The following is a 14,094-nucleotide window of genomic DNA, read 5'->3' as shown; positions in this document are numbered from 1 at the left end:
TTACCCCTGCATTGTGGAGTTAGGCAGAGTTCTCTTTTAGAGGAACATTAATGAACCAGTTTTATGATAATTTTGGTATTTTCACAATAACTGAAGTTAGTTTTAAAAAAAAAATGTCTTGATTTATTTAATGATTGTATGATGGGATTCAAAATTGTTGAAACTCCTGATCAATGATGTAGAACTCTATTTGCTAATATAGGAATTTAGTATGTACAGTAGTTACACCCAGAGGCTATAATAATCGGCATGAGCCAGGATCAAAGAAATGAGTCGCTGGAAGAACTGGAAGGTCAGACAACATGAAAGGAAATGGACAGTTAATGTTTCGGGTTGTGAACCTTCATCCTCCAGTGGCCCGTTTTTCGTTCCAGTCCCTTTTGCCTCCATGAGCCTGGATCGCTGCTTAATGTAGCCAAGGATATCATTGCCTGTTTGCACACACAATTTAATCTACGCACATTTCATCTCAGTCATTCCCTTTGTGTGGCATTTGTGAAATATCCACTTACTGCTTGGCTGAAAACAATATCTCTCCTCTGATGCAACGCCAAGGCCTGTGGTATATTGGAACCACAATCTTGAAGAAGAACAAATACCATGGCCTTCTTTGCTCTGCTTATCACTTCATTGACACAGTCCTTCAGGGTAACCGCCAGAGGGTACAGTCCTTCATACCAGTTATCTTATAAGACAAATAAAATGAAGAAAGTTAACAAAGCACAATCTGTATGTAGAAATGCATTCAAATAGTTTTCAAGTCACCCCTGACACCTATTTCACTCTTCAGTTCTACTAGGTCATAAGAATATTTATAAGGATTTTCATTTAATTGCATTCTTCTCAATGGACCCATTTTAAGATCCCATGGAAAAGCATCTTTTTTCCCGCCTTCCATCACAGTGAGGAATGAGGAGGAGCCACTGTGGTGGATGTTTATGTTAAAAAGTGTTTTTGAGTGTGATCTGTCCTTTTTATTGTATGACTGACCTGGCAAATTAAACTCCTCGTATGTTGCAAAACATACTTGGCGAATAAAGTGGGATTCTGATTCCGACTCCACAACTAGCAACGAGGAGAAATGTATCATCATATTTTGTGCTGACAGTTTTGTATTAGTGATCTTCGACTACAGATTCCATCAGGCAAATTAGATTTCCCTCATTCAAATTAAAAAAGATATTCTCCCTGTTTCCCTGTTAAGTCCTAAAATATGTATCATTAAAATCCACTAATGTATCTGCCTTGAGTTCAATAATTTAAATATATATATAAAATATATATATAAAATATATATATAAAATATATATATAAAATATATATATAAAGTATATATATATATATATCTATATATATATATATATATATAGATATATATTTAAATTATTGATTGGAACTTTTCTTATTATTAGGGCAACCAATTGCAATCACTCTACTGCGATAAACTAATTTAACAAAACTTTTTGGCGACTGTGGGCTTGACGTAACTTGTCTTCTCCTGTCGTAGATGCTTTGGTAGGTTGTCGCCAGGATGATGCTGGTTGTCTCCAGGTGACGTCGGGTTTTGACTTTGGTGAACTCCATTGGCGACTACCTACGTCAGGTACCAGCGACTGAATCGTCTTCAGTTGTTGCCGACAGGGTCGTTGCTTGTTGTAGCTTGTCGCGGGCGGATGCAAGTTGACTTTGGTTGACGCCTGTGTGTTCGTATGTTGCTGTAGGTGTGGTCGCAGGTGGACGTCCTAATGGGTTGCCGGTTGCTTGCCGTAGACGTTACCGTGGGGAGGGGTGTGGTCCAGTTGCCCCTTTTTCAGCGACCTGCTACGACTGTCACAGTCGTCAAAATAAATTCCTAAGTGGGACAGGCCCTTATGGTTCTCTTAAGGCTTTTAATTATGCGTTTCAGTTTAGCCTATTTCAATTTCAAAAAGTGGGAAATATTTGAAGATACACCCATTACCAAAGGGAAATCCTTTAATAATGAAAATAAATATTATGATGTAGATTAAAGCAGATTAATTCCCTTTCATACAGGAGGACATTATTCCATCGGCACCTTTTGTACTAGAAATGTGAGCACCCCTCTTTCATTGTGATCCACAATTACATATTTAACTTCCTATGCTCCACTTTCACATGTTTGTTTACTGGTGTCTAAACCTGTGCTTCGTTTTGAACCCCTTCCCGCTACATTTTCACCCTCCTGCCATCTGGGAATCTACTCTGATCAAGAAGGCTCATCAGCGTCTCTTCGTCCTGAGGAGACTGAAGAAGGTCCACCTGTCTCCTCAGATCCTGGTGAACTTCTACCGCTGCACCATCGAGAGCATCCTTACCAACTGCATCACAGTATGGTATGGCAACTGCTCTGTCTCCGACCGGAAGGCATTGCAGAGGGTGGTGAAAATTGCCCAACGCATCACTGGTTCCTCGCTCCCCTCCATTGAGTCTGTCCAAAGCAAGCGCTGTCTGTGGAGGGCGCTCAGCATCGCCAAGCTCTCACCCCAACCATGGACTGTTTACCCTCCTACCATCCAGGAGGCGCTACAGGTCTCTCCGTTGCCGAACCAGCAGGTCGAGGAACAGCTTCTTCCCGGCGGCTGTCACTCTACTCAACAACGTACCTCGGTGACTGCCAATCACCACCCCCCCCCGGACACTTATTATTATTTATTCAAATCATTTGCTATGTCGCTCTTCCAGGGAGATGCTAAATGCATTTCATTGTCTCTGTACTGTACACTGACAATGACAATTAAAATTGAATCTGAATCTTAAAATTGAATCTGAAGTACAGGAGCATCAGCTGTAGAAGCAGCAGGATACTACACAGCTTCTTCCTACAACCAATAGAAATGGTCAACGGACTGTGTCCCCTCCCCATACACATACACCCCCACATCTAACCTCGCCCAAACCTTGGCAGCTAGACACCTGTCAAGGTAAAGCCACCGATTGTTCTGGGGAACGATTGTTCTGTTTGAATGTCTGTTTTTAGTTCTATTTTAGATGGTTTTTAACTTGCAAGTATTTTTTTTTTAATTTTATTTTTTAATTAATTGCACTTACAAAAACTGATGAGAAACAATTTTTCGTTTCTTCTGTGTTTGCAAGTACTCGGTGAAATGACAATAAAGTGAATACTGATTACTATAACACCTATTAACAGGCAACTGGACAGGTACATGTATAGGAAAGCTTTAGATGGGCATGGATCAAATGCAGGCAGGTAGGGCTAGTGTGGTGGGAGCACTTTAGTTGACATGGACAAGGCAAGGCAACTTCATTTATATAGCACATTTCATACACGAGGCAGACTCAAAGTGCTTCACATAAAAACATGTCATACGATAAAATGAAATAATAAAATGAAATAAAATAGAACTAAAAGAAAAGAAAAGCAAAATTAAAATTGCATTATAAAAAGTGCAAAAGTTAAAATTGCAACGTAGTTAAGATTTAGCTGAAAGCTAAAGTAAACATAAAAGTTTTCAGTCTTGTTTTAAAAGTGGTCAAAGTTGAGGCAAGTCTTAAATCTTCAGGAAGTTTATTCCAGCTATTTGTTGCATAGTAACTAAATCCTGCTTTCCCATGTTTTGTATTTACTCTGGGAATCACTAACAGATTGGTTTCAGAAGATCTTAGTGGTCTAGAAGGCTTATATAGTGGAAGCATGTCAGTGATATACTTTGGTCCTAAGTTGGTCTGAAGGGCCTGCTTCTGAGCTATAAGATGCCATGGCTCTATGCCACTGTGCAGTGTCATTTTATTTGCTTTCTTATGATTTGTAATAATTGAAACCACACCTACCACATGCTGAAGAGGGGCTTTGGTCAGCTGGCGAGGAGTTTAGCTCACATTCTGGCCTGCAGTCATTTTGTTCCAACAGTCGATCCACCATTGCGATTATACAGTTCAAGCTTTTCCCCACATTCACCCACACCCTGTCCTGCAAAAAGAAACCAATTATATCCAGAACAAAAACACATTTTCTAATCCTGCATTATAAAATGTTCATTGAATTATTAATTATTAAACATTGCCTTCATAGCAGGATTGAGAAATTATTCATAGTTATCATCTACAAGATTCAGAAAATATCATTTAGGAAGAGTAACAAGGGTGAGATTCTTGGTCTCAATTAGGGAGAGGGTTCAGTCATGATCATATTGAATGGCGGTGCAGGTTCGAAGGGCCGAATGGCCTCCTCCTGCACCTATTTTCTATGTTTCTATGTCTATCTCCAATTGTTAGGGTTGAGTATCCTTTGTTTATCAGCCATTTCAATGAAACCAAATTAAATTTCAAAGTCATTTCTACTCCATATCACAAACCTAGTCATGATTGGCCACATAGAAACATAGAAAATAGGTGCAGGAGGAGGCCATTCGGCCCTTCGAGCCAGCACCATTCATTGTGATCATGGCTACAATTGATAACCTAACTTGAAAAAGTAACCATAAAGAAATTTCACACTCCAATCTTTCTAGTTTTGCAACATTTAGTTAAGGAAAAGACGAGGATAGCACAATATTTTTTTCTTTGCCCATTTTCAAAGTACAACATTGCCTATGACTAACACATGATCGGAGAGAGATATACTGTATTGATGTTCATGAGAGTAACATCTATCTTTATTCATATTTGATAGATCCTTACATTATATTAAATGCAATAAATGTTTGCCATTAGCAGTTTACATTATTTAAGGTAAAGGAACATTTTTCAGAAATCACAGAACTACGGGTAGTTACAAGATATGATCCTGGTCATCTCCTCAGATCCTGGTGAACTTCTACCGCTGCACCATCGAGAGCATCCTTACCAACTGCATCACAGTATGGTATGGCAACTGCTCTGTCTCCAACCGGAAGGCATTGCAGAGGGTGGTGAAAATTGCCCAACGCATCACCGGTTCCACGCTCCCCTCCATTGAGTCTGTCCAAAGCAAGCGCTGTCTGCAGAGGGCGCTCAGCATCGCCAAGGACTGCTCTCACCCCAACCATGGACTGTTTACCCTCCTACCATCCGGGAGGCGCTATAGGTCTCTCCGTTGCCGAACCAGCAGGTCGAGGAACAGCTTCTTTCCGGCAGCTGTCACTCTACTCAACAATGTACCTCGGTGACTGCCAATCACCCCCCCCCCCCCGGACATTTATTATTATTTATTCAAATCGTTTGCTATGTCGCTCTTCCAGGGAGATGCTAAATGCATTTCGTTGTCTCTGTACTGTACACTGACAATGACAATTAAAATTGAATCTGAATCTGAATCTGAAGATGGCAGCATAAGACATACAGGATTGTAGTCTTACTGCCTTTCTCATAGTCTTCATAGTCCTAAATGAATTGTTGAACAAAGTACATAAAGAACTGTAAACATTAGCCAAGTATAATGTAAAAGATCTCTAAAAATTCACTTGCCCAATCTTCCTCATCATATTCAGCATGGTGGGGTATAGAGTCTTTACTTGACCTACGCTCACTGTTTTCAGACTGGTCCTCAGTGCCTTCAAGATTATTGACCAGGGTGGAGCACTTTTTGTTGACGTAGCTGGGACGAGCCTTATGTAGAGCCAACAAGGCACTCCTCACCAGTTGGTCTTCAAAAGTATGTACAAACTGCTCAGTCTGTTGAAATATACATACATACATGCACAGATGAATGGATGTAATGTTAAACAAACCTGCCTACTTAAAAGAAACATGATACATTAATAAATGCAGTTATGAGAATCGTAGAAAATTATTCTATTATGGTTAATGTATGTTTGCCTTTTAGTAATGTGTTCAAGTATAAACTTGAAGTATTTTTGTGCATCTACATTCTTTATCAAAGTGGCCAAAATACATGTGCAGGTGATGAATGTCAGCAGGTTATTCCACAACAGAAGGCAATACAGCTAAGTCTGATCAAGTCCTCTGCACATGTACATACAGACACACACTTAGTTCATATTTTTAATGTACAACTATCAGAACCCCGTTCCTGCCTTCTCCCCATATCTCCTGACTCTGCTATTTTTAAGAGCCCTATCTAGCTCTCTCTTGAAAGCATCCAGAGAACCTGCCTCCACCGCCCTCTGAGGCAGAGAATTCCACAGACTCACCACTCTCTTGTGAGAAAAAGTGTTTCCTCGTCTCCGTTTTAAATGGATTACTCATTATTCTTAAACTGTGGCCCCTGGTTCTGGTCTCCCTCAACATCGGGGACATGTTTCCTGCCTCTAGCGTGTCCAAGCCCTTAACTATCTTAAACATTCATGATGTAACACTGACAATATTAGTTCTTACCCTCTCGTGATATTCTACATTAGAAAATATCAGTGTTATTCATAATTTGAAGTTATCAATGAATGTTGGCAACACACATTGCTTCCACCAGAAGCTGTAAAAGTATTCATTGAGACTCAAAAATTAAGACAATTTTATACTGCAATATAAGTTGATCTGTGCCACTTCTCAATTAATTGAAAGATTTAGCATCTCATTAAAACAAAAAACAAAAATCATATCACTGAATCCATTCCTATTTAAATTCATACTCCAAGGGCAATATTTTGAAAGTCGTACAGTTGAAGATGCAATCAACCATTAACACAAACATGTTTGTAAGTAATATGTCTATAAAATAGTAAGCTATTACAGGCAAAGCTAGAAATAATCAGAGATCTGTGGCGTGAGAAACACAAGTTCAGAAATTGATTACACTTGTATATGGGTCAAGCACCAAATCAACCCCTCCCCCCCAAAAAATTGTGAAATTGATAAAATTCAATAACATTTAAGAGGGTTTCCACTTTGAAAGGCTCCTTGAATTGTGATCTGAACAGGTCCCAATGGGAGAAATATCTGTCATCCAGGGTACACAAAAATGCTGGAGAAACTCAGCGGGTGCAGCAGCATCTATGGAGAAGGGTTTCGGCCCGAAACATTGCCTATCTCCTTCGCTCCATAGATGCTGCTGCACCCACTGAGTTTCTCATGCATTTTTGTGTACCTTTGATTTTCCAGCATCTGCAGTTCCTTCTTAAAAACTATCTGTTATCCAGTTTGTGCCACTTGACTGCATAGAACATAGAGAAATCATTCTCCTCTGAGGCACAAACCCTGTCACAGCCAGACAGCAGTAGTACGCAGGTGCTGTAGGTGAGAGGGTCTTTACAGTTGTATACAGCTGTTTGTCTTCTCCCAATGATAGCCACCCTCGGGGAGATGCCGGACAAACCTGTACCGGTACTTGTGTTACTTGCAACATGGCCACTGAGCCAAACGGAACATTTCCTCATTAGCTACATTCACCAAAAAAGAATCTTTGTTGGTTTTCACGCAGGCTGAGCACTTTGGAATGTATGCAAACCACCGCCCGGGCGATTTGGAGTTGCTGAAGTTTTCCCAACAGCAGCGATTCTTAAATATTCTGCCTGTGAAACATGCTGCATGGTTTGCCCTTTAATTTGCTGGTGCCTGTTAAACAGCAGTTTTTTTCTGAGCCTAGGAGATGCAATATATGTTGGTGGGCCGGCATGAGCAACAAGCGGTTACTAACTTAATTCAGTGCACGTTTGTGATTGGGAATGCACTGAGACACAAAATGGATCATGGCCTTAAAGTACAAGTCCAACTTTATAACTGTGTTCAAGAAGGAACTGCAGATGCTGGAAGATCGAAGGTAGACAAAATTGCTGGAGAAACTCAGCGGGTGCAGCAGCATCTATGGAGCGAAGGAAATAGGTGACGTTTCAGGCCGAAACCCTTCTTCAGACTGATGACAAACTTTATAACTGGTTTTGTGTATCTGGAAATGATCCGAACACAATTTACTTTGCTTAAAACAATCTTGCATTGTGTAGCACTAAACCAAACTCATTATCTTTTGTAAACAACTATACCAATAACATGGGATTAAACCAATTTGGGGCATTTTCTGCAGTGATCCATACTAATCATCATATTTTAATTTCCTCCTTCAAAAACACATAAATATATTACAACTATGATTCATTTCTGCCACAGATCATTCATTCGTAACCTGATATAATTATAAATTCTGCTCTACATTTCACCGCTAGATGTAGGAAGCAGAATCTGCCTTTGCCACAATTTTCTCATCAAAGATACAATTTAAGACTATCATCAACCACTGATAACTTGTTCCATTCTTGTTCCCTAGCCATGGACATAACTCTACAAATGTTTTCTGCTTTCAAGAGCTGTTCCTAGTGACAAAGGCAAGCTGTAGCTGATGCTGACTTCAAAGTTTCTGCACAAACCAGTTATATTGGTACCCAAGTCAATTAGTGAGCATTCCCCCTGGAAATATCTATCATAAGATAAGTTTGCTCATTGGAGCAGAATTCGACCCATCGAGCCTACTCCGCCATTTAATAACCATATAACAATTACAGCACGGAAACAGGCCATCTCGGCCCTACAAGTCCGTGCCGAACAACTTTTTTTTTTTCCCCTTAGTCCCACCTGCCTGCACTCATACCATAACCCTCCATTCCCTTCTCATCCATATGCCTATCCAATTTATTTTTAAATGATACCAATGAACCTGCCTCCACCACTTCCACTGGAAGCTCATTCCACACAGCTACCACTCTCTGAGTAAAGAAGTTCCCCCTCATATTACCCCTAAACTTCTGTCCCTTAATTCTGAAGTCATGTCCTCTTGTTTGAATCTTCCCTATTCTCAAAGGGAAAAGCTTGTCCACATCAACTCTGTCTATCCCTCTCATCATTTTAAAGACCTCTATCAAGTCCCCCCTTAACCTTCTGCGCTCCAGAGAAAATAAAGACCTAACTTATTCAACCTTTCTCTGTAACTTAGTTGTTGAAACCAAGGCAACATTCTAGTAAATCTCCTCTGTACTCTCTCTAATCTCCTCTGTACTCTCTCTAATGATCTTTCCCTCTCAACCCCATTCTACTGCCTTCTCCTCATAACCCTTGACACCCTTACTAATCAAGAATCTGTCAATCTCTGCCTTAAAAATATAAAATGATGACCTTCACAGCTGTCTGTGGCAATGAATTCCACAGAATTAACCACCTCATAATCAAGAAATTCCTTTCTAAGGGTACGTTATTTTACTAAAAGGCTATGCCCTCTGGTGCTAGACTCTCCCACTAGTGGAACCATGATTGGGACAGTGAGCATTGCCTTGCAGATTGGGGGAAGCTGCTGAAAGAGGGAGGTGCAGGCTATTTCTGCCTAGTCTTTTACGATCCCTTCTCCCAGCTAAACCTCAATGTGGAACAGTGTGTGTATGGCCAACACTAAAATAACTATTTAGTCCCTATAATGGCCACATCTTTCAAACTCAAAGTAAGGAATGGCCAACATTTCCAGCGACTGTCTAGTGATAGAGGTTACCAAAATTCCTTCTTCAAAGACCTTGAACTGCAGAAAGTCCATTACAAAAACTGGAAGATTTTCCCCTACTCAAAGCCGACAGGGCCTGTCCCATTTGGGCGACCTAATCTGCGAGTTCTGGCGAGTTTGCCTTCGACCTAAGGGCCTGTCCCACGACCAAACCGGAAGCGGGGGCCGCGCGGAGGTCGAGTGAGTGACGTGAAGTTCGCGTGTGACGTACGGCATCGAGATGCTGCGTACGGTGTCGAGGCAGCTGCGGGCCAGCTGGCCGTTGCCGCGCGGAATTTTTTAACACACTCAGTTTTTCCGAGCCCTGCGCGATGTCGGGACCAGCTCCGCACAACTCCATACGGCTCCGGCGATCGAAGTGGGACCGGCCCCGCGAGGCCGTACGGCTCAAGAGACCACGTTAGGTCGCGCTTGTCGCATGGAGTCGCATGCTCGTGGGACCGGCCCTTCATATTCGCAGCATGGTCGACATGAGGTCGTAGGAGATCTTCGTAACTCTCCATCATGCTCGAGCGTGGTCTCCGCGTACTCGAGGCCTCAGCCAGGTCGTGGAGTTTTTTTCAATATGTTAAAAAATCCCCGCGAGTAAAATAAGGTCGCCATGGAAAAAATCAATATTTTTTTACTCGTAGGTTTAGTCGTAGTAGGTCGGCATGTTAGTCGTAGGTAATCGAGGGAAGTTGAAGGTAGTCGTAGATAGTCTTCATCATAGTCGAAGGGAGGTCGAAGGAGGTCGTTTTCACTCTCCACTATTCGGTGTCCAATTTTCCCATGGTTAGTCGTAGCTGGTCGATGGGGGCCTTCAACATAGTCGATGGAAATCTTCAACATGTAATTTTTGCAAAGTCTTCTAAACTCGCCAATTAGGTCGCCCAAGTGGGACAGCCCCTTTACTGGAGTTTGACTGTAGACAATATGGCATAAGACCATAAGTAGGCAATGAATACCATAATGTGACAGAATATCTGATGGAGCTGACAATTAACAAGCTCCTAGAATGCTTCCATGGTCTGGGTTGGTGCAAGGTGCCTAGGATACTTAACAGAGATCCTGTCAACATTTCTGGCAATCTACTGCCTACCGCATAACTTTGCCCTCAGGAGAAAAGCTCATTACCAACTAGTTATGCGGTGAGGAGCAGAAGGCAGACAATAACAGGAAGAGGAGGGGAGAGAATCTATACAACACTTTCTGTCTGGACTGTCGGCAAATAACTCATCATGTGCAGTGCCAATATCTACAAGTGCAATTCCCTGTTCAGTCTCACTGAAGGAAGTTGGCTATCCCTGTCCTCATTAACACAGGGCATGTTGGTAGAATTGTTGCGTGTATTCATTGGAATTTAGATATTCAATTATTCAGGATGTCAATTATACACATCCCTTTTATGTCCATAATAAAAGTAAGTCTACAGAGCTAGAAATAAAGAAATTGTATCAAGCTGGCAAAATATGCTCTGCTGCAAAGTATCAATAGACAGTAGGTGCAGGAGCAGGCCATTCGGCCCCTCGAGCCAGCACCGCCATTCAATGTGATCATGGCTGATCATCCACAATCGGTACCCCGTTCCTGCCTTCTCCCCATATCCCCTGACTCCGCTATTTTTAAGAGCCCTATCTAGCTCTCTCTTGAAAGCATCCAGAGAACCTGCCTCCACCGCCCTCTGAGGCAGAGAATTCCACAGACTCACCACTATCTGTGAGAAAAAGTGTTTCCTCGTCCCCGTTCTAAATGGCTTACCCCTTATTCTTAAACTGTGTGGCCCCTGGTTCTGGACTCCCCCAACATCAGGAACATGTTTCCTGCCTCTAGCGTGTCCAAGCCCTTAACAATCTTATATGTTTCAATGAGATCTCCTCTCATCCTTCTAAACTCCAGCGTGTACAAGCCCAGCTGCTCCATTCTCTCAGCATATGACAGTCCCGCCATCCCGAGAATTAACCTTGTAAACCTACGCTGCACTCCCTCAATAGCAAGAATGTCCTTCCTCAGCGGTAATAGTTTTGCGCCCTTTGTAATGAGGAAACCAGCACCCATTGTGACTTTAACACAACCTAGCTTGGGCCCATGCATTCTAACTAGTTAGGATTAGAACGAAGCTCAAAATATTTATAAATGAAGTTCCATTTCTAGCCCCAGGGCAAACACTATCAATGAACACTTGTAATTTATTAACAATCTAGTGCGTCAGGTCTTGTCATTTACACAATTTTACCATGCTGCCCCTACTGTAGAAAAATGAATCGGAAAAATTCAGAAATAAAGACTCTTTTCTCTATTAACTTTCCTTTGCAATTTTTAATTCAGAATATGCACAACAATTCTACAAACATGCCCGGTGCTAACTAGGACAGGAAGCACCCACTTCCTTCTTTAAAGGATATTTATGCGATGTTCCTGCACGCCTACTGAGATAAGAAGCTGTTATTTAGTTTTATCCTTCTCTAAAAACATTTCAATGCCATTACATTCAAATGGGGCCGGTGTGTAATTAAATGTTGTTTAACTTTAACTAATTTTCTCCCCTTTCCTGTGACTCCCTGCGATGCATAAAGAGCAAAAACAGGGGGATATCATTCCATTCCCAACAATTCCACCAGTTCCACTTTTTAAAAAGGCACTTGGAGATATATTTGAGACTTTGCCACTGATCTCAATGTTCCCGATGTTGGGGGAGTCCAGAACCAGGGGCCACACAGTTTAAGAGTAAGGAGTAAGCCATTTAGAACGGAGACGAGGAGACATTTTTTCTCACAGAGAGTTGTGGTGAGTCTGTGGAATTCTCTGCCTCAGAGGATGGTGGAGGCAGGTTCTCTGGATGCTTTCAAGAGAGAGCTAGATAGGGCTCTTAAAAATAACAGTCAGGGGATATGGGGAGAAGGCAGGGACGGGGTACTGATTGGGGATGATCAGCCATGATCACATTGAATGGCGGTGCTGGCTCAAAGGGCCGAATGGCCTACTCCTGCACCTATTGTCTATTGTCACCCAAACCCACCAGCATTTGTTTTTACCAATAAAGAGGAGACTAAATTATGAACACCAAATCGCTTGGAAGAAGTGGAAATCAATCACTGCTACACCTGGAGTGACTATTCCTGGATGGAGATCATAACACACCTATGTCTGAGAAATACTGATGGACATGTTCATAGAAACATAGAAATTAAGTGCAGGAGTAGAGGCCATTCGGCCCTTCGAGCCTGCACCACCAATCAATATGATCATGGCTGATCATCCAACTCAGTATCCTGTACCTGCCTTCTCTCCATACCTTCTGATCGCCTTAGCCACAAGGGCCACATCTAACTCCCTCTTAAATATAGCCAATGAACTGGCCTCAACTACCCTCTGTGGCAGAGAGTTCCAGAGATTCACCACTCTCTGTGTGAAAAAGTTCTTCTCATCTCGGTTTTAAAGGATTTCCCCCTTATCCTTAAGCTGTGACCCCTTGTCCTGGACTTCCCCAACATCGGGAACAATCTTCCTGCATCTAGCTTTCTCTAGCATTCACCATCTTCATCACCAAATTATCCATTCCTGCAATACTTAGCTGAAAGCGTTAACTGAAGATTAAGGTGGAAGATAATATGTTTGAGAACAAACAGCATCACAAAAATCAATGTTCATTTTTTTTTTTTAAGTGGTCTGAATTCTTACTATTTCACTGAGTGTTTTCAATGAATCTTTGAGGCTGTCACTGGAGCGGTGTCTTGCTGCGGCAAGAAGGAGATCTGTGTTGCTCAATATACGAGGGTGAAGTCTATAAATGTTGGTTATAACTTCTTTTGCTTTGGTCGTGTCTTCAGGCGAGTAGTAAATATATTGGTACGCTGAACTGGAAAAGAAGAACAAATATATTGTTGCCTGCCAGTATAGGAATAAATCATCCAGCACAAGAAACTAGCAATACTGTGGAAAGAAGTCTATTCAATAATAATTGAAACAATATCATAACAATTCTTTATCCTCCTTTTTTGAGGACTCAAATAACAAATGCTCATGCTCTGCCACATATGAAAAGTATACGTTTATGCAGATCACCAATTTAGATGTAACGTGTGAAATGCACAATTATAGTCTATTACCAGAAAGGTAATTCCATGTGATCTTTTATAATAATACATCTTGTGATACTGGAAACATAAACATAGACAATAGGTGCAGGAGTAGGCCATTCGGCCCTTCGAGCCTGCACCATTCGCCATTCAATATGATCATGGCTGATCATCCAACTCAGTATCCTGTACCTGCCTTCTCTCCATACCCCCTGATCCCCTTAGCCACAAGGGCCACATTTAACTCCCTCTTAAATATAGCCAATGAACTGTGGCCTCAACTACCTTCTGTGGCAGAGAGTTCCACAGATTCACCACTCTCTGTGTGAAAAAGGTTTTTCTCATCTCGGTCCTAAAAGATTTCCCCCTTATCCTTAAACTGTGACCCCTTGTTCTGGACTTCCCCAACATCGGGAACAATCTTCCTGCATCTAGCCTGTCCAACCCCTTAAGAATTTTGTAAGCTTCTATAAGATCTGCCCTCAATCTTCTAAATTCTAGCGAGTACAAGCCGCGTCTATCCAGTCTTTCTTCATAAGAAAGTCCTGCCATCCCAGGAATCAATCTGGTGAACCTTCTCTGTACTCCCTCTATGGCAAGAATGTCTTTCCTCAGATTAGGAGACCAAAACTGTACGCAATACTC

At 41.7% G+C, this 14,094-nt stretch overlaps 1 protein-coding gene across 1 annotated transcript in view; it reads right to left on the bottom strand.

The window, feature by feature from the left end:
• Nucleotides 1-14,094, bottom strand: part of inpp4b (inositol polyphosphate-4-phosphatase type II B) — a 613,166-nt gene that overhangs the window by 75,289 nt on the left and 523,783 nt on the right. The window contains 4 exon segments of the mRNA XM_055647772.1: nucleotides 513-685; nucleotides 3,811-3,949; nucleotides 5,425-5,631; nucleotides 13,052-13,229. Coding sequence (XP_055503747.1) covers nucleotides 513-685; nucleotides 3,811-3,949; nucleotides 5,425-5,631; nucleotides 13,052-13,229 — 697 coding nt within the window.

This window comes from Leucoraja erinacea, chromosome 1 (genome assembly GCF_028641065.1).
Source record: "Leucoraja erinacea ecotype New England chromosome 1, Leri_hhj_1, whole genome shotgun sequence".
NCBI classification, from domain to species: domain Eukaryota; kingdom Metazoa; phylum Chordata; class Chondrichthyes; order Rajiformes; family Rajidae; genus Leucoraja; species Leucoraja erinaceus.
This window is presented reverse-complemented; position numbering and strand designations above follow the sequence as displayed.